The sequence below is a fragment of the Polyodon spathula genome, chromosome 29, assembly GCF_017654505.1.
Source record: "Polyodon spathula isolate WHYD16114869_AA chromosome 29, ASM1765450v1, whole genome shotgun sequence".
NCBI classification, from domain to species: domain Eukaryota; kingdom Metazoa; phylum Chordata; class Actinopteri; order Acipenseriformes; family Polyodontidae; genus Polyodon; species Polyodon spathula.
In genome coordinates, this window is record NC_054562.1 from 4,255,655 (window position 1) to 4,275,654 (window position 20,000).

Below are 20,000 nucleotides of genomic sequence, written 5' to 3' on the forward strand. Positions count from 1 at the left end.
TCTCTGCGAAACGACTCATTTTAACAGTAATATAAAAGAAACAAGTGTCTCTTTGCAGAGTCAGTGTGAGGCAGCCTGCAGTGCCTCCAGTGTCTCAGCAGCCCTCTCCTTCCCTCCCTGCTCGTAGGTCATGATTGATATCGACGGGAAGCACGAGTGGAGAGACTGTCTGGATGTCCCGGGGGTCAGGCTGCCTCTCGGGTATTACTTTGGGGCGTCCTCGGTGACGGGAGATCTCTCAGGTAGGGTCTCTCACTCTCTCTCTCTGCTTTTCCAGCGTTCTGTGTTTCATGTAATGGGACAGACTGATTCAGAAAGATGAAACTGCACAGTGCTGAAACGCCGAAAGAAGTCTTTCTCTATGTTTGTCGTTTTTAATTTATTTTTAAGTGTATCAAATGAACTGGAATATACCATCTCTGTCCCTCTCTCCTTTCTCTCTCTCTCTCAGATAACCACGATCTGATCTCTCTGAAGCTGTACCAGCTGACTGTGGAGCGCAGCGAGGAGGAGGAGCTGCTGGACAAGGAGGTGTTCATACCCAGTGTGGACAACTGGGAGCTGCTGAGAGGTGAGGGACAGAGAGACAGGGACACAACATGGACCAGATAAGAGGTCCATGAGAGAGAGAGAGAGAGACAGGACACAACGTGGACCAGGTGAGAGGTTTCTGAGGGAGAGACAGAGACAGGGGAGGCATGGCGAGAGGTGAGACATACAGGGACAGGGATACATACAGTACACAACATTGCACTGCTGCAAGAGGACACACTCAAACAGGTGTCCATCCTTTCCCCATGAGTGCCGTGACTCACCCCACCCTCATCCTAATGTATTAAAATGTTGTTCTTCAATCACCACCCCCACCCCTCTCTCTCTCTCTCTCCCCGCAGTGCTGGATCAGCCTGAGTCCATGGGCGCCGTGTCCTATCGGACTCAGGTACCCCGCGCGCACAGACAGAAGGACGAACAAAGAGAAGTCTTAGGACCCGACGTAGTATGACCAGTAGGATCCCCAGTATTCGGATGGTCTTCCTAGAAGTCGCTCTCCCTGTTCGCTAAGATACTCTCCTCTCTCCGACCTCCTGCTCCCCTCCCCCCTCACTGGTCACACTCCCCCCCCCCCCTCACTGGTCCCCCCCCCCCCAAAGGGGGTAGAGAGAGGTGAGGGGAGTGAGGGGGTAGAGAGGCTGGGATAGATGAGAGGAGAGTGAGGGGGTAGAGAGAGGCTGGGAGAGAGGTGAGGGGAGTGAGGGGGTAGAGAGAGGTGAGGGGAGTGAGGGGGTAGAGAAGCTGGGAGAGAGGGGAGGGGAGTGAGGGGGTAGAGAAGCTGGGAGAGAGGGGAGGGGAGTGAGGGAGTAAAGTGAGACTGGGAGATATGGGGTAATAGCAAGGGCAGTGAAAGACAGCAAGAGGGTTTGACCGGGGGGCTGAACTGCAAGCTGAGCTCAGAGTCGCTGTGTTTGTGCTTCTTGATACAGTCCTATTGGGATTTCTGAGGAGTGTTCACTATAGACAGGAGGTCCTGTTTAAATACAGTGGCGCTGTAGACGTAGAATCTGTGCTGAGAGGGGAGAGGGAAGAATCGGTCTGGATACGAATGAACCGAGAAGCACAAACACCGAGCTGTACCATCGATACCATTCTTGTATGTATGTATGTATTTATTTATGTACGTATTGTGTGTGACGGCACAGTCTCTTGTATGTATTTGTTAGTATTGTGTGTGTCTGACGGCACAGTCTCTTGTATGTATTTGTTAGTATTGTGTGTGTGTGTGTGTCTGACGGCACAGTCTCTTGTGAAAGCAGTCTTGTTTTTATACCAGGTTTACTTGCCTCTGTGTAACCCTGCCCTCCTTCACACAGTACAGGAGCAAAGCCTGCTTCACAGGAAAGCAGAATGTATGGGGGGAGACTGTCTGTGTGAATTGTATGGGGAGGAGACTGTCTGTGTGAATTGTATGGGGAGGAGACTGTCTGTGTGAATTGTATGGGGAGGAGATTGTCTGTGTGAATTGTATTGTATGTATGGGGAGGAGACTGTCTGTGTGAATTGTATGGGGAGGAGACTGTCTGTGTGAATTGTATGGGGAGGAGACTGTCTGTGTGAATTGTATGGGGAGGAGACTGTCTGTGTGAATTGTATGGGGAGGAGACTGTCTGTGTGAATTGTATGGGAGGAGACTGTCTGTGTGAATTGTATGGGAGGAGACTGTCTGTGTGAATTGTATGGGAGGAGACTGTCTGTGTGAATTGTATGGGAGGAGACTGTCTGTGTGAATTGTATGGGGAGGAGACTGTCTGTGTGAATTGTATGGGGAGGAGACTGTCTGTGTGAATTGTATGGGGAGGAGATTGTATGGTGTGAGATGTATGGGGAGGAGACTGTCTGTGTGAATTGTATGGGGAGGAGACTGTATGGGGGGGAGACTGTCTGTGTGAATTGTATGGGGAGGAGACTGTCTGTGTGAATTGTATGGGGGGGAGACTGTCTGTGTGAATTGTATGGGGAGGAGACTGTCTGTGTGAATTGTATGGGGGGGAGACTGTATGGGGGGGAGACTGTCTGTGTGAATTGTATGGGAGGAGACTGTCTGTGTGAATTGTATGGGAGGAGACTGTCTGTGTGAATTGTATGGGGAGGAGACTGTCTGTGTGAATTGTATGGGGAGGAGACTGTCTGTGTGAATTGTATGGGGAGGAGACTGTCTGTGTGAATTGTATGGGGAGGAGACTGTCTGTGTGAATTGTATGGGGGGGAGACTGTCTGTGTGAATTGTATGGGGGGGACTGTCTGTGTGAATTGGGGGGGAGACTGTCTGTGTGAATTGTATGGGGAGGAGACTGTCTGTGTGAATTGTATGGGGAGGAGACTGTCTGTGTGAATTGTATGGGGGGGAGACTGTCTGAATTGTATGAATTGTATGGGGGGGAGACTGTCTGTGTGAATTGTATGGGGAGGAGACTGTCTGTGTGAATTGTATGGGGAGGAGACTGTCTGTGTGAATTGTATGGGGAGGAGACTGTCTGTGTGAATTGTATGGGGAGGAGACTGTCTGTGTGAATTGTATGGGGGGAGACTGTCTGTGTGAATTGTATGGGGAGGAGACTGTCTGTGTGAATTGTATGGGGAGGAGACTGTCTGTGTGAATTGTATGGGAGGAGACTGTCTGTGTGAATTGTATGGGGAGGAGACTGTCTGTGTGAATTGTATGGGGAGGAGACTGTCTGTGTGAATTGTATGGGAGGAGACTGTCTGTGTGAATTGTATGGGGGAGGATTGTATGGGGGGAGACTGTCTGTGTGAATTGTATGGGGAGGAGACTGTCTGTGTGAATTGTATGGGAGGAGACTGTCTGTGTGAATTGTATGGGGAGGAGACTGTCTGTGTGAATTGTATGGGGAGGAGACTGGTGAATTGATGGGGGGGGAGACTGTGTGAATTGTATGGGGGGGAGACTGTCTGTGTGAATTGTATGGGGAGGAGACTGTCTGTGTGAATTGTATGGGGAGGAGACTGTCTGTGTGAATTGTATGGGAGGAGACTGTCTGTGTGAATTGTATGGGGAGGAGACTGTCTGTGTGAATTGTATGGGGAGGAGACTGTCTGTGTGAATTGTATGGGGAGGAGACTGTCTGTGTGAATTGTATGGGGGGAGACTGTCTGTGTGAATTGTATGGGAGGAGACTGTCTGTGTGAATTGTATGGGGAGGAGACTGTCTGTGTGAATTGTATGGGAGGAGACTGTCTGTGTGAATTGTATGGGGAGGAGACTGTCTGTGTGAATTGTATGGGGGGTACCCCCCTCTGAAGGGGGGGCACCCACTTAACATACCCCCCGTCTCGTCATGCAAACAAGCAGACTTAACATACCTCCTGCGGACAGACACTTAACACGGGGGAGTACGCCCCGGCCCCCGCTGACAAAAGACACCACTTAACATACCCCCCTCTGACCCTTATAACATACCCCCTCCTGGCAGACACCACTTTAACATAACCCCCTCTGAAGACTGTGAATTGTAGGGGGGGAGACTGTCTGTGTGAATTGTATGGGAGGAGACTGTCTGTGTGAATTGTATGGGAGGAGACTGTCTGTGTGAATTGTATGGGAGGAGACTGTCTGTGTGAATTGTATGGGAGGAGACTGTCTGTGTGAATTGTATGGGAGGAGACTGTCTGTGTGAATTGTATGGGAGGAGACTGTCTGTGTGAATTGTATGGGGAGGAGACTGTCTGTGTGAATTGTATGGGGGGAGACTGTCTGTGTGAATTGTATGGGGGGGAGACTGTCTGTGTGAATTGTATGGGGGGGAGACTGTCTGTGTGAATTGTATGGGGGGGAGACTGTCTGTGTGAATTGTATGGGGGGGAGACTGTCTGTGTGAATTGTATGGGGGGGAGACTGTCTGTGTGAATTGTATGGGGGGGAGACTGTCTGTGTGAATTGTATGGGGGGGAGACTGTCTGTGTGAATTGTATGGGGAGGAGACTGTCTGTGTGAATTGTATGGGAGGAGACTGTCTGTGTGAATTGTATGGGAGGAGACTGTCTGTGTGAATTGTATGGGAGGAGACTGTCTGTGTGAATTGTATGGGGGGGAGACTGTCTGTGTGAATTGTATGGGGGGGAGACTGTCTGTGTGAATTGTATGGGAGGAGACTGTCTGTGTGAATTGTATGGGGGGAGACTGTCTGTGTGAATTGTATGGGGGGGAGACTGTCTGTGTGAATTGTATGGGGGGGAGACTGTCTGTGTGAATTGTATGGGGGGGAGACTGTCTGTGTGAATTGTATGGGGGGGAGACTGTCTGTGTGAATTGTATGGGGGGGGGACTGTCTGTGTGAATTGTATGGGGGGGAGACTGTCTGTGTGAATTGTATGGGGAGGAGACTGTCTGTGTGAATTGTATGGGGAGGAGACTGTCTGTGTGAATTGTATGGGGGGAGACTGTCTGTGTGAATTGTATGGGGAGGAGACTGTCTGTGTGAATTGTATGGGGGGAGACTGTCTGTGTGAATTGTATGGGAGGAGACTGTGTGAATTGTAGATCTGTATGTAGCTGCTGCTATGCACTGGAGGCTTGGATTTTAAACTAAGAGCAAGGAAGACTGCTTGGCAATTACTGTATTTGTTTGTTATTTGAAACCACTTGTGCCTGCCTCACAGCTGCCTCTGTGTGTGTCAGTGTTTTTTTTTTTTTTGCCCAATTCCTTAACCTTTTGATCAATTCCAGCACATCATTGCAATTTTTGAACAATCTGCAGCGTTCTGCTAAAATGAGCTTCACACAACAGCAGCGACTCGTGACTCTCTGGAACTCGCCGCCTGTCTGCCTGTCTGTCTGTGTCTGTCTGTCTGTCTGTTTCTTTGTCAGTTGATTTTTAAAGTCGGTTTGAAATGAAAGCAGCTGTGCGATCGCCACAGTTACGACGGCCTCTAAAAACATCAGCTCCCACTGGAGAATTCATTTTGAAAAAGGAGTTGGATTCTTAAAGCAGGAAGCGACCCGCCACCTGCGACCCTGCGCACACCCCGATAAAGACCCCTACGTACCTCCTGAACACGCAACGCCATCAGAAACAAGACCGACGCGTTGCGGGATTCGCGAGGAAGGACTGTTACAAACGGACACGCGTGTCTGTGTGTGTTTATATACAGAGCACTTTCTGTCTTGGTTTGCAGTCTGATACAGCGTGTATTCCAGCACTCGGAACGGCTGTGCTGTTTTATTATTGGTATTATTAGTAGTGGTATTGCTTGCAGTGTTAAGTCATTGTATCTGAATGAGTTGTTGAAAGTCCTGCATGGTCCTCCTCCTGTGATGTGTCTTGGCTGTGAAATTGCACTGGTTTATTTATTTATTTATTGATTGATTGATTGATTGATTGATTTTCCTGTAGTTTTTTTTCAGCTCCTTTCTCCCTCCATACCTAAATAAACACCAATCCTGTTTTTATTTGTACTTCTGCTAAAGCCTGTCTCGTTTATAATGTGATCTGAAGTGTCTTTATAATACACAGCACTAGACCCTGATATTGATGAGATCCAGCTCTCTGAAATGTCTTTATAATATACAGCATTAGACCCTGATGTTGATGAGACCCAGCCCTCTGAAATGCCTTTATACTACATAGCAGACAAAAAAAAAAAAAACGAATCTCTGGATTAAAATTCGACACTGTCTGTGACGGTAGTCCTTGTGTAGGGGACAGTAATAAACTACAAGAACAGCAGCGTCCGGTCACTGAGTCACCGTAATAAACTACAAGAACAGCAGCGTCCGCTCACCGAGTCACCGCAATAAACTACAAGAACAGCAGCGTCCGCTCACTGAGTCACCGCAATAAACTACAAGAACAGCAGCGTCCGGACACCGAGTCACCGCAATAAACTACAAGAACAGCAGCGTCCGGACACCGAGTCACCGCAATAAACTACAAGAACAGCAGCGTCCGGTCACTGAGTCACCGCAATAAACTACAAGAACAGCAGCGTCCGGTCCGGTCACCGCAATAAACTACAAGAACAGCAGCGTCCGCTCACCGAGTCACCGCAATAAACTACAAGAACGGCAGCGTCCGCTCACCGAGTCACCGCAATAAACTACAAGAACAGCAGCTTCCGTCCGAGTCGCAATAAACTACAAGAACAGCAGCGTCCGCACACCGAGTCACCGCAATAAACTACAAGAACAGCAGCGTCCGGTCCGGTCACCCGAGTCAATAAACTACAAGAACAGCACTCACTGAGTCACCGCAATAAACTACAAGAACGGCAGCGTCCGGACACCGAGTCACCGCAATAAACTACAAGAACGGCAGCGTCCGGTCACCGAGTCACCGCAATAAACTACAAGAACGGCAGCGTCCGGTCACCGAGTCACCGCAATAAACTACAAGAACAGCAGCGTCCGGTCACCGAGTCACCGCAATAAACTACAAGAACGGCAGCGTCCGGTCACCGAGTCACCGCAATAAACTACAAGAACAGCAGCGTCCGGTCACCGAGTCACCGCAATAAACTACAAGAACAGCAGCGTCCGCTCACTGAGTCACCGCAATAAACTACAAGAACAGCAGCGTCCGGTCACTGAGTCACCGCAATAAACTACAAGAACAGCAGCGTCCGGTCACCGAGTCACCGCAATAAACTACAAGAACAGCAGCGTCCGGTCACCGAGTCACCGCAATAAACTACAAGAACGGCAGCGTCCGGTCACCGAGTCACCGCAATAAACTACAAGAACGGCAGCGTCCGGTCACCGAGTCACCGCAATAAACTACAAGAACGGCAGCGTCCGGTCACCGAGTCACCGCAATAAACTACAAGAACAGCAGCGTCCGGTCACTGAGTCACCGCAATAAACTACAAGAACAGCAGCGTCCGGTCACCGAGTCACCGCAATAAACTACAAGAACAGCAGCAATAAACTACAAGAACAGCAGCGTCCGGTCCGGTCACCGAGTCACCGCAATAAACTACAAGAACAGCAGCGTCCGGACACCGAGTCACCGCAATAAACTACAAGAACAGCAGCGTCCGGTCACCGAGTCACCGCAATAAACTACAAGAACAGCAGCGTCCGGTCACCGAGTCACCGCAATAAACTACAAGAACAGCAGCGTCCGGTCACCGAGTCACCGCAATAAACTACAAGAACGGCAGCGTCCGCTCACCGAGTCACCGCAATAAACTACAAGAACGGCAGCGTCCGCTCACCGAGTCACCGCAATAAACTACAAGAACGGCAGTCACCGCAATAAACTACAAGAACGGCAGCGTCCGGACACCGAGTCACCGCAATAAACTACAAGAACGGCAGCGTCCGGTCACCGAGTCACCTCAATAAACTACAAGAACGGCAGCGTCCGGTCACCGAGTCACCGCAATAAACTACAAGAACGGCAGCGTCCGGTCACCGAGTCACCGCAATAAACTACAAGAACGGCAGCGTCCGGTCACCGAGTCACCGCAATAAACTACAAGAACGGCAGCGTCCGGTCACCGAGTCACCGCAATAAACTACAAGAACAGCAGCGTCCGGTCACCGAGTCACCGCAATAAACTACAAGAACGGCAGCGTCCGCTCCTCACCGAGTCACCGCAATAAACTACAAGAACGGCAGCGTCCGGTCACCGAGTCACCGCAATAAACTACAAGAACGGCAGCGTCCGGTCACCGAGTCACCGCAATAAACTACAAGAACGGCAGCGTCCGCTCACCGAGTCACCGCAATAAACTACAAGAACGGCAGCGTCCGGTCACCGAGTCACCGCAATAAACTACAAGAACGGCAGCGTCCGCTCACCGAGTCACCGCAATAAACTACAAGAACGGCAGCGTCCGGTCACCTCAATAAACTACAAGAACGGCAGCGTCCGGTCACCGAGTCACCGCAATAAACTACAAGAACGGCAGCGTCCGGTCACCGAGTCACCGCAATAAACTACAAGAACGGCAGCGTCCGGTCACCGAGTCACCGCAATAAACTACAAGAACGGCAGCGTCCGGACACCGAGTCACCGCAATAAACTACAAGAACGGCAGCGTCCGGTCACCGAGTCACCGCAATAAACTACAAGAACGGCAGCGTCCGGTCACCGAGTCACCGCAATAAACTACAAGAACGCAGCGTCCGGTCACCGAGTCACCGCAATAAACTACAAGAACGGCAGCGTCCGCACACCGAGGTCACCGCAATAAACTACAAGAACGGCAGCGTCCGCTCACCGAGTCACCGCAATAAACTACAAGAACGGCAGCGTCCGTCCGGTCACCGCAATAAACTACAAGAACGGCAGCGTCCGCTCACCGAGTCACCGCAATAAACTACAAGAACGGCAGCGTCCGGTCACCGAGTCACCGCAATAAACTACAAGAACGGCAGCGTCCGGTCACCGAGTCACCGCAATAAACTACAAGAACGGCAGTCCGGTCCGTCACCTCAATAAACTACAAGAACGGCAGCGTCCGCTCACCGAGTCACCGCAATAAACTACAAGAACGGCAGCGTCCGGTCACCGAGTCACCTCAATAAACTACAAGAACGGCAGCGTCCGGTCACCGAGTCACCGCAATAAACTACAAGAACGGCAGCGTCCGGTCACCGAGTCACCGCAATAAACTACAAGAACGGCAGCAGCGTCCGCTCACCGAGTCACCGCAATAAACTACAAGAACAGCAGCGTCCGGTCACCGAGTCACCGCAATAAACTACAAGAACAGCAGCGTCCGGTCACCGAGTCACCGCAATAAACTACAAGAACAGCAGCGTCCGGTCACCGAGTCACCGCAATAAACTACAAGAACGGCAGCGTCCGTCACCGAGTCACCGCAATAAACTACAAGAACGGCAGCGTCCGGTCACCGAGTCACCGCAATAAACTACAAGAACGGCAGCGTCCGCTCACCGAGTCACCGCAATAAACTACAAGAACGGCAGCGTCCGGACACCGAGTCACCGCAATAAACTACAAGAACGGCAGCGTCCGGTCACCGAGTCACCTCAATAAACTACAAGAACAGCAGCGTCCGGTCACCGAGTCACCGCAATAAACTACAAGAACAGCAGCGTCCGGTCACTGAGTCACCGCAATAAACTACAAGAACAGCAGCGTCCGGTCACCGAGTCACCGCAATAAACTACAAGAACAGCAGCGTCCGGTCACCGAGTCACCGCAATAAACTACAAGAACAGCAGCGTCCGCTCACTGAGTCACCGCAATAAACTACAAGAACAGCAGCGTCCACCGCAATAAACTACAAGAACGCAGCGTCCGGTCACCGAGTCACCGCAATAAACTACAAGAACGGCAGCGTCCGGTCACCGAGTCACCGCAATAAACTACAAGAACGGCAGCGTCCGCTCACCGAGTCACCGCAATAAACTACAAGAACAGCAGCGTCCGCTCACCGAGTCACCGCAATAAACTACAAGAACGGCAGCGTCCGCTCACCGAGTCACCGCAATAAACTACAAGAACGGCAGCGTCCGGTCACCGAGTCACCGCAATAAACTACAAGAACGGCAGCGTCCGGTCACCGAGTCACCGCAATAAACTACAAGAACGGCAGCGTCCGTCCGAGTCACCGCAATAAACACCGCAGTCACCTCAATAAACTACAAGAACGGCAGCGTCCGGTCACCGAGTCACCGCAATAAACTACAAGAACGGCAGCGTCCGGTCACCGAGTCACCTCAATAAACTACAAGAACAGCAGCGTCCGGTCACCGAGTCACCGCAATAAACTACAAGAACGGCAGCGTCCGGTCCGAGTCACCTCAATAAACTACAAGAACGGCAGCGTCCGGTCACCGAGTCACCGCAATAAACTACAAGAACAGCAGCGTCCGGTCACCGAGTCACCGCAATAAACTACAAGAACAGCAGCGTCCGCTCACCGAGTCACCGCAATAAACTACAAGAACAGCAGCTTCCAGTCACCGAGTCACCGCAATAAACTACAAGAACAGCAGCGTCCGGTCACCGAGTCACCGCAATAAACTACAAGAACAGCAGCGTCCGGTCACCGAGTCACCGCAATAAACTACAAGAACGGCAGCGTCCGGTCACCGAGTCACCGCAATAAACTACAAGAACAGCAGTCCGGTCACCGAGTCACCGCAATAAACTACAAGAACGGCAGCGTCCGGTCACCGAGTCACCGCAATAAACTACAAGAACGGCAGCGTCCGGTCACCGAGTCACCGCAATAAACTACAAGAACGGCAGCGTCCGGTCACCGAGTCACCGCAATAAACTACAAGAACGGCAGCGTCCGGTCACCGAGTCACCGCAATAAACTACAAGAACGGCAGCGTCCGGTCACCGAGTCACCGCAATAAACTACAAGAACGGCAGCGTCCGGTCACCGAGTCACCGCAATAAACTACAAGAACGGCAGCGTCCGCTCACCGAGTCACCGCAATAAACTACAAGAACAGCAGCGTCCGCTCACCGAGTCACCGCAATAAACTACAAGAACAGCAGCTTCCAGTCACCGAGTCAGCAATAAACTACAAGAACAGCAGCGTCCGTCACCGAGTCACCGCAATAAACTACAAGAACAGCAGCGTCCGGTCACCGAGTCACCGCAATAAACTACAAGAACGGCAGCGTCCGGTCACCGAGTCACCGCAATAAACTACAAGAACGGCAGCGTCCGCTCACCGAGTCACCGCAATAAACTACAAGAACGGCAGCGTCCGGTCACCGAGTCACCGCAATAAACTACAAGAACGGCAGCGTCCGGTCACGGGTCACCTCAATAAACTACAAGAACGGCAGCGTCCGGACACCGAGTCACCGCAATAAACTACAAGAACGGCAGCGTCCGGTCACCGAGTCACCTCAATAAACTACAAGAACGGCAGCGTCCGGTCACCGAGTCACCGCAATAAACTACAAGAACGGCAGCGTCCGGTCACCGAGTCACCGCAATAAACTACAAGAACAGCAGCGTCCGCTCACCGAGTCACCGCAATAAACTACAAGAACAGCAGCGTCCGGTCACCGAGTCACCGCAATAAACTACAAGAACAGCAGCGTCCGGTCACCGAGTCACCGCAATAAACTACAAGAACAGCAGCGTCCGGTCACCGAGTCACCGCAATAAACTACAAGAACAGCAGCGTCCGGTCACCGAGTCACCGCAATAAACTACAAGAACAGCAGCGTCCGGTCACCGAGTCACCGCAATAAACTACAAGAACAGCAGCGTCCGGTCACCGAGTCACCGCAATAAACTACAAGAACAGCAGCGTCCGGTCACCGAGTCACCGCAATAAACTACAAGAACAGCAGCGTCCGGTCACCGAGTCACCGCAATAAACTACAAGAACAGCAGCGTCCGGTCACTGAGTCACCGCAATAAACTACAAGAACAGCAGCGTCCGGTCACCGAGTCACCGCAATAAACTACAAGAACAGCAGCGTCCGGTCACCGAGTCACCGCAATAAACTACAAGAACAGCAGCGTCCGGTCACCGAGTCACCGCAATAAACTACAAGAACAGCAGCGTCCGGTCACCGAGTCACCGCAATAAACTACAAGAACAGCAGCGTCCGGTCACCGAGTCACCGCAATAAACTACAAGAACAGCAGCGTCCGCTCACCGAGTCACCGCAATAAACTACAAGAACAGCAGCGTCCGGTCACTGAGTCACCGCAATAAACTACAAGAACAGCAGCGTCCGGTCACCGAGTCACCGCAATAAACTACAAGAACAGCAGCGTCCGGTCACCGAGTCACCGCAATAAACTACAAGAACAGCAGCGTCCGCTCACCGAGTCACCGCAATAAACTACAAGAACGGCAGCGTCCGCTCACCGAGTCACCGCAATAAACTACAAGAACGGCAGCGTCCGCTCACCGAGTCACCGCAATAAACTACAAGAATGGCAGCGTCCGCTCACCGAGTCACCGCAATAAACTACAAGAACGGCAGCGTCCGGACACTGAGTCACCGCAATAAACTACAAGAACGGCAGCGTCTGGTCAGGTCACCTCAATAAACTACAAGAACAGCAGCGTCCGGTCACTGAGTCACCTCAATAAACTACAAGAACAGCAGCGTCCGCTCACTGAGTCACCGCAATAAACTACAAGAACAGCAGCGTCCGGTCCGGTCACCTCAATACACTGCCAGCGAGGAAGGACAGCGTGCCAGGGACAGGACAGGGTCTTGCTAGAGCTCCCGGTTTGTTCCTCCAGTCAGTGCAGAGTATAAACACAGCTAGCTGTGTCAGTCCAGTGCAGGGTGCAGCACATTGCAGAGGAAGGTATAAATGACAGCAACAATAACTTCTAGAAATGATCACATGTCTTGTCTTAGCACTCATTCACTTTATTCTTACAATAAAGAAAGACAATATATTTAACAGATCAACTGCATTCGCTTTGTGGTTAAGGCAATTGTTAAGGGAGTGAGAGAAGCCCAGGACTGAACCAGACAGACAGACAGATAGATGTTGCATCGTATAATATTGCATCTGGCAGAGCTGAGCAGAGGCTTGTGCTGTTATGTATAATATGATGAGATGTAAAAACGAGCTCCTGTCGAAGTGACTGCAGCAGCAGCAGCAGCAGTTCTGATGCAGAGTCCAACCCTCTGGTCTCTGCGAGTCGCTTCGGACAAAAGCATCTGCTACAAGACTGATATAATAACAGATTTATAAAAAGGTTAAATGTTTCCCTACGTTAACTTTCGCAACACTCGAACAGCCGATAAAGAATTTGAAAGCCGACACTGCCTGCCTGCCCGCCTGTCTGTCCATTCGCCTTTCATCTCCAGCCCTTAATTCTCATGCAACCAGACATTATCCTTAAAGGAAAAGAGAAAACGATGCTAGCCATAGCTGTGGAACGTGGAATAACGTTCTTAAGGCCACTAAACCTCCTTGTGCTCCGTCTCGGGGGAGACGCTGTTGTGAGCGACAAAGGACAAAGGCATCTGCTAAATAAACACATAATAATAATAATAACAATAATAATAATAATAATAATAATAATAATTGTCTTTGGTTCCGAAGTTTCCATGAAGAATGCAGTTAACATTGAGAAGTGATTATTTATTTATTTTTTATATTTTTGAGTCTCAAACCGGCTGCACAGCACTGCAGCACCAGTGCGAGACGTTTCTCGCTGAAATCAGCGCCCGAGTGTGCAATGCTGAACTGACAGCCTGTCAAGATTAACTCAAATTTTCTTTTTGCTAAACTGATTTTCTTTATTTTAAAATGTAACATTAGCATATTTCCCCATAACTTCAGAAAAAAATATATATATACATACATATATATGTAGGCATATTACACAGCAGCGTGCTCATGTATCAGAACACCCCATTGCTTCTGTATCACAACACCCCATTGCTTCTGTATCAGAACACCCCATTGCTTCTGTATCACAACACCCCATTGCTTCTGTGGTTCTGATTTGCTGTGCTTCTGAAATCAAACCGCAGGAACTGAAAATCTGGAGCAAAACAGGTGAGTGAGTGATTGTCTCATTTAATGGATGTCTTTAATAGAGCACACGTGCAGTTCATTTAAACTAGTCAGAGTAAAGGAACACAGAGCCACACATGATAAAACACAGGAGACGTTTTAGAAGTTGTTTAAGACGCCTGATTAAAGCACAAAGCGGTCGAACATTTTCACACACCAGTGCCTATTGTTTCTATATGAGTGATTACTGAGCGGAAACTGAGATTCTCACACCCAGAGGTTTCCATGCAGGCGGGTATATGAAGGATCTCGATGACAGATCTGGAGGTGTTCTGACACATTCGCACACAGCTGCAAGACTAAAAACAAATCCACGAAATTTAAACGAGGTGCAGTGCGCCCCCACGCTGCGTCGGGCTGTTCCATACAGGACAACTACCACAGCCTTCAATGGCCATGTGATTAAAATCAACTCTACAAAACTCTCTCCCCTCCACCCCACACTGCTTTACATGAGGAAAAAGCATCCGACTCCTGAGGTCATCATGCATTAGCTTGCAGTCTTGTCCCCACTATATATATATATATATATATATATATATATATATACACACACACACACACACACACACACACACACACATACAAATATTAGAAAAGGTTTTGTTTTGTTTTATTTTTCAATCTGTCCCTATATGAGAGCACCCTGCATGAAATTCAGCCCTGCAGTATGAAGACTGTTATATAAACTGATCTAAGCCTAACAAGGTCACTTTTTTTTTCCCACTGAAAACATTTCAAGCTGCGTTTGCTTGCATACTGGAACCAGTGCCTCAGAGCCCACTCCCACGCCCACTAACCATACTGGAAAAAAACATTCAAACGAACACGCAGTGAACGGCAAACGCAACAGTGCGTTTTGTTACAGATTTGTGTTTTGGAGGGGGGGGGGGGTACACTTTAAGGAATTTCCTTATCAAACAACGAGATTCGCAGTCCAAAAAAAGAACTGGACTGGACTTTCACACTCACTCTCTCCATAACACAAGCCGAACCCGAGGGAACACAGAGCCGCTCTCTCATGAACCGCGGCTTGAATCCTGCTTCCAGGAGACCCCCGGGAGACCTGGTTTGAGGGGCTGTATCAAACCCCCGAGTCTCCCTGCCTGGTGTGCCGTGCAGCGGCCTGAACCCCCTTCAGCTTTATAAAACACAAATGGGGCTCAGAGAGAAGAAAAATAAAAAAGGAAGAAATGAAATGAACACAAACAAATAACTTTGATGAAAAAAAATCAATTTTTTTTTTTTTGTGTAATGGTTTGCTGTTCAAACAAATTAACAAATTACCCCCCCCCCCGTTCCATTCCATTCCATTCTATTCAACTCCACTCCAGGTTTTACTAGCAGCTTGATGAGCCCCAGTGTGTGTAAGTAAGAAGCTCAAACTCACCCCTGTGCAAGGGGAGTCTGATTCTCATCTGGTCTAAATAACGCAGTAAAAATCAAAATTTAAAAATCTATTCAACAAAGAAAGAAAAAAGAAGGGAATTAAAAACGACAGTAACTTGAAAAAAACAACAAAAAAACAAACCTGAAACTCTGATTTCTAATTTCTAATCAAATAACCAACAGAAGCTAGAACGTAAAAGACTGACAGTGACACACACGCACACACACACATGCACACTTGGGTCTCAAAAGCCCGTTCTGTTCGGGCTCCTCGAGTCTCTAAAGCCCGTTCTGTTCAGGCTCCCCAGGTCGGGTGTCTTGCTGGCTGCTCGCTCGGTCTCGTTGCTGCTGCTTGGTGTTGAGGCTGCTGGCTTCACAGCACTCCCCAGCCATCCCCTGACACAGCCTCCCTTCCCCCCCTGCATCTTCCTCCAGGCAGGGGTCCCCATCCCCGCGGCATGCGCACACCTCGATCCCAGAATCTCCTGTCATGTGCCTCCTCCGCCTGCCAGTGTCGCTGGACTCCTCCCCTTCCCCCTCCCCTTGGGGAGTGGACTCCACTCGCACTGAGCTGCGGGAGAGACAGTTCTCCCTTCCGTGACTGGTTCCCGCTCTGGCTCCTCCCTCTGCTGGCGTGTCACGATGCAGGGTGCCGGGTTCTGCCCCCTCCCACTCCTCTTCATGATGCTGCTGCTGCTGCGTCAGTGATGTCACTAACATCACTGCGGGATCCGCGTCCTGTTCAGGGGAGTAAGGCGGGGGCGGGGTGGGGGGGTGGCCCGCTACCTCGTCATAAGCGGGGAGCTTAAAGCTCGACCACAATCCTAAAATAAGCAAATAAGAAAGCAAATAAATCTGGGGTGGGGGCCAAGGGGTCTGTACTCACGGAGGGTGATGTCAGGGTCAGGGTCAGGTCAGGTCGGGTCCTCTGTGTTTAAGGAGGGTGATGTCAGGGTCAGGGTCAGGGTCAGGGTGGGGGTTAGAGTTGAAGGAACCAACAATCATTGGGTGTGGTTTTACAATGTTTAGTGAGGAATTTGTGAAAGGGGGGGAAGGGCAGAATGTTCCAGTACACCATTGTACTATGGTTAATAGGTTAATACTATGGCTATCCATTGGTTAAACTGAGAGAGGGGGCATGTTTAGGGGGTAAGGACAAAGGAATTGTGTGCTGCGTGCCAAATCCTGATAGGAGCAAGGAATTTTGTGTGAAACATATATAACCCATGTATGTGCTTTACCCAGGCAGAATACACTGGTTACTGATGAAGTGACTGTTATTCTCCGGAGCGCTCTGTATTTTGATGACCACTGCAATAAACCTTTGATGCAACGATCGGTGGCGATTGATTGTCTCTGACATCTCTGCACTTTATTTTGCGACCCTACAGAGTCGGCTCTCTGTACTCACGGAGGGTGATGGGTGCCAGGGGGGTGGAGGTGCTCGAGGCTCCCTGGTATGCCATGAGGCTGATCTCCCGCTGCCTCTGCTCATGCTGGAGTCGCAGCTTCAGCCTGCGGTGTCGGTACGCACAGCAGCAGCTCAGGAGGATAATGACAGTCCAGACCAGCCAGAACCCTGGAGGGGAGAGAGAGGGGGAGAGAGGGGAGAAAGGGAGGAGAGGGAGAGGGGGCGAGAGAGAGATAGAGAGAGCAGGGATGGGAATAAAACTCCTATTGCACAGCAGTTTCACCAGTTCCAGGTTTTTCCAGTTGTTGATGCAGAGTTCAAGCCCTAATCTCTGTAAATCGCTTTGGATAAAAGCACCTGGTAAATGATGAATTAATGATAATAAATCATAATTTATAATAATAATAATAACACTAGACTTCATTGAGGGGAGCTCTGAACCCCAGGACTGGGTGTAGCAGCAGCAGGGCTAGTGTGAGTTTCTAACCCTGCTCAAACTCCTGGCTCCTGATCATTTCAATATTAATAATACTAGACTTCACTGAGGGGAGCTCTGAACCCCAGGACTGGGTGCAGCAGCAGCAGGGCTAGTGTGAGTTTCTAACCCTGCTCAAACTCCTGGCTCCTGATCATTTCAATAATAATAATAATAATAATAATAATAATAATAATAATAATAGAAGCATGACAAACTGTCTTCCACGTACACCACAGCTCATGGTAGTAGGTGCAGCACTCGGTCTCTCCGCAGCAGTACCCCATCTCACAGCGGTAGGGCTCCCTGTTCTCCCCAAAACAGAACTCCTTCCCCTGGAAAATAAACGAGCAATCAATCAAACAACCAATCATACAGCGCAGCTGCAGAGCGACCGGCCGGCTCAGAGGAATTCCAGTACTGACTGTTCATTCATCAGCAAACTAGGCGTTTAACTCTTACAGAGACTAGGGGGGTGAACTCTGCTTCATCAACGACTGCTGCTGCTGCTGCAGAGTCGCTTCCAATAGGACCTCGTTTGTTTTGCGTCTCATCCGAAGGACGGAGCACAAGGAGGTTCAGTGACTCGCTCAGGGTCCCCCCACCCCCCCCCCCCCCTCCCTCCCTCCCCTCCCCCCCCCCCCCCCCCCCCCACCCCACCCCATGTTTACATGTATGCACAATATACGTGTTAATTTAGTTATGCACATAATATAATTTTTGTCAGAAAAAAAAACGCCCCCCTCCTAATGTCTTGAATATATACAGTATTATATATTCCACTACGTTATTTATTTCGTCCACATTCTCAAAAAGTGTCAATGGTTTTCGTTTCAGCTACCAAAGAATTATTATTATTCTAAATATATATATATATATATATATATATATATTATATATATATATATATATAGATAGATAGATAGATAGATAGATAGATAGATAGATAGATAATAAATAATACTCGATAACTGTGACTCCACATAATGCGGAAATAAGTTTATAAACGTTTGTCAGTCTTCTACAAGAAACGAAAATGCGTGTTTAAATGCGTCATGTAACACACACGGCGTGCGGACACCGTGCTTGCAAGGGGAAGGAGGACGTTTTAAACACGGTCGTTATGTGAAACTCTGGTATTTTAGTAAAGCTTAAAAATAAAAACAACGCACAACATTGGGCCTCTTCATATTATTTGATCCACGGACTAACCTACAAGACGCCGCCGACCTCGGGGGACCCCAACCCGGGCTTACCTGCACCAAACAGGCCCCTGTACAAAGCAGACAGAGAAACGAGTCCCGGGGAGTCCGCACCATCTTTCTGGGTTACCGGCCGGGGAACACCGGGCTGTTCATGTAGAAGCGTTTATTTAGAATAAATAACTTCTTGTAATAATAATAATAATTATTACTAATATTATTATGGTTTAGTTGTTATTATAAGTACATGTTTTGTTTGTTCTCGATCAATGCAAGGGTGGTACTGACTCAGAGGCCGCGGGGAGTTAGACCGACAGGGGGCGGTAAGAGTCCCGTTAGGAAAGCGGACAGAGACGCGACGCAAACCGGTCTTGCCTCGCTGTCTTTGGCAGGTACTGGTAATTATTTATTTAGTCGTGTTGTGTTAGTTGTGTGTTTCTGTTTTTGTGATTTAATTGATGGTGTCTGTCCTGAAGCAGAACCCGAGTGGGGTGTAATGCGGTCACGCCGTCTGCAAAGGTATCCTCCTTGAGGTGTAGTGACAGAAAAACACGCCACGGCTACACAAGTGTCGTTTTTAATTTAAAACTAAAATGATTTTTTTAAATTGAAATTTAAACCTGAAAAGCGGGACGCGCCCAGTTCTCCCGGTAGGGCTGATAACGCTAGCACTGTATCGCTTTAGAGCCAGGCTGGCGCCGTTATCACACAGCAACAACGCACGATAACAGGGAGCGTTCACGCAGATCGTTCTGCGCAGAATCTGACCAGTTTAGCCAATGATCTTCTTAGAACGATTCCGTGAACGCGCCCGATTGGTCAAACTGGTCCGACTGTGCGCAGAATCTGCGCAGAATGAACGCGTGTTGATAACACCGTGTAGCAATTTTTTTTTTTTTTGTTCCTGGGTAGTAAGTGTTATTTCCTAATTGCTTATGCCTCAAAAGTATAGAAAATGGCTATTATTCCCCACAAACTTTGCTTTTGTGACCAGGACAGTGATATTTCAAAATATCACTATTTCCAATGGGAAAACGGGAGCTTTTGTGTCTTTTCGTTCACATAGTCAGAAAAAAACAGCATATGAATCCAAATTAACATGTATTTATACTAAAGTAATACAAAAATGACTACAAAAGATTTAGAAGTGAGCAGTTTTTCGAGATTTACGATTATACTGTAATCAGTCGAGGGCAGCGTTTCTGTCGGAACACGATGGCCAGTTTAATTCTGCATGGGAGATTTTATTTTATTTGAGACGAGTGATAATCTGTGTTATTATTATTATTATTATTATTATTATTATTATTATTATTATTATAAAATTTCCAATTATTGAAATTTTAGCTTTAAAGTTGGAGAGTGTGAATGCGATTATAAAATAAAACACACACATATTTAATACGGTGTTTTATAACACGGATGTGTGAATTAAGCAAACTTCTGTGTTTTATTAATTTTTTTCAAAAACATAATTGGATTGATTACAAAAGGTACATAACAGTA

General features: G+C 48.8%; 3 protein-coding genes and 1 long non-coding RNA gene across 4 annotated transcripts in view; 3 read left to right on the forward strand and 1 right to left on the reverse strand.

Moving 5' to 3' along the window:
* Positions 1–1,003, forward strand: part of LOC121302161 (VIP36-like protein) — a 13,305-nt gene extending 12,302 nt beyond the window's left edge. Inside the window, exons 7-9 of the mRNA XM_041231980.1 lie at positions 128–242; positions 452–571; positions 894–1,003. Of these exons, the coding sequence (XP_041087914.1) occupies positions 128–242; positions 452–571; positions 894–1,003 (345 nt within the window). The remainder of the gene's footprint in view (positions 1–127; positions 243–451; positions 572–893) is intronic.
* Positions 1,004–1,336: 333 nt separating this feature from the next.
* Positions 1,337–5,968, forward strand: LOC121302184. Its single transcript, XR_005947685.1, has 2 exons — positions 1,337–1,648; positions 5,240–5,968. It is a non-coding gene; the product is annotated as an uncharacterized LOC121302184 (long non-coding RNA).
* Positions 5,969–15,294: 9,326 nt separating this feature from the next.
* wbp1 (WW domain binding protein 1) lies at positions 15,295–18,805 on the reverse strand. Its single transcript, XM_041231859.1, has 5 exons — positions 18,742–18,805; positions 18,549–18,642; positions 17,525–17,627; positions 16,818–16,985; positions 15,295–16,230 (listed from the first exon to the last, which is right to left on the reverse strand). The coding sequence occupies exons 2-5, from the start codon at positions 18,609–18,611 to the stop codon at positions 15,686–15,688; spliced, it is 879 nt and encodes a 292-aa protein (XP_041087793.1). The 5' UTR covers positions 18,612–18,642; positions 18,742–18,805; the 3' UTR covers positions 15,295–15,685.
* LOC121302162 (ADP-ribosylation factor-like protein 3) overlaps positions 18,742–20,000 on the forward strand; it is a 6,041-nt gene continuing 4,782 nt past the window's right edge. Inside the window, exons 1-2 of the mRNA XM_041231981.1 lie at positions 18,742–18,748; positions 18,789–18,886. Of these exons, the coding sequence (XP_041087915.1) occupies positions 18,742–18,748; positions 18,789–18,886 (105 nt within the window). The remainder of the gene's footprint in view (positions 18,749–18,788; positions 18,887–20,000) is intronic.

Coding starts and splice junctions, on each gene's coding strand:
- wbp1 (XM_041231859.1), bottom strand. CDS start 18,611: ATGGTGCGGACTCCCCGGGACTCGTTTCTCTGTCTGCTTTGTACAGGG. Junction 16,986..17,524: donor CTACTACCATGAGCTGTGGT/GTACGTGGAAGA, acceptor TCTCCCCTCCAG/GGTTCTGGCTGGTCTGGACT. Junction 16,231..16,817: donor CCTGGCACCCATCACCCTCC/GTGAGTACAGAG, acceptor TGCTTATTTTAG/GATTGTGGTCGAGCTTTAAG.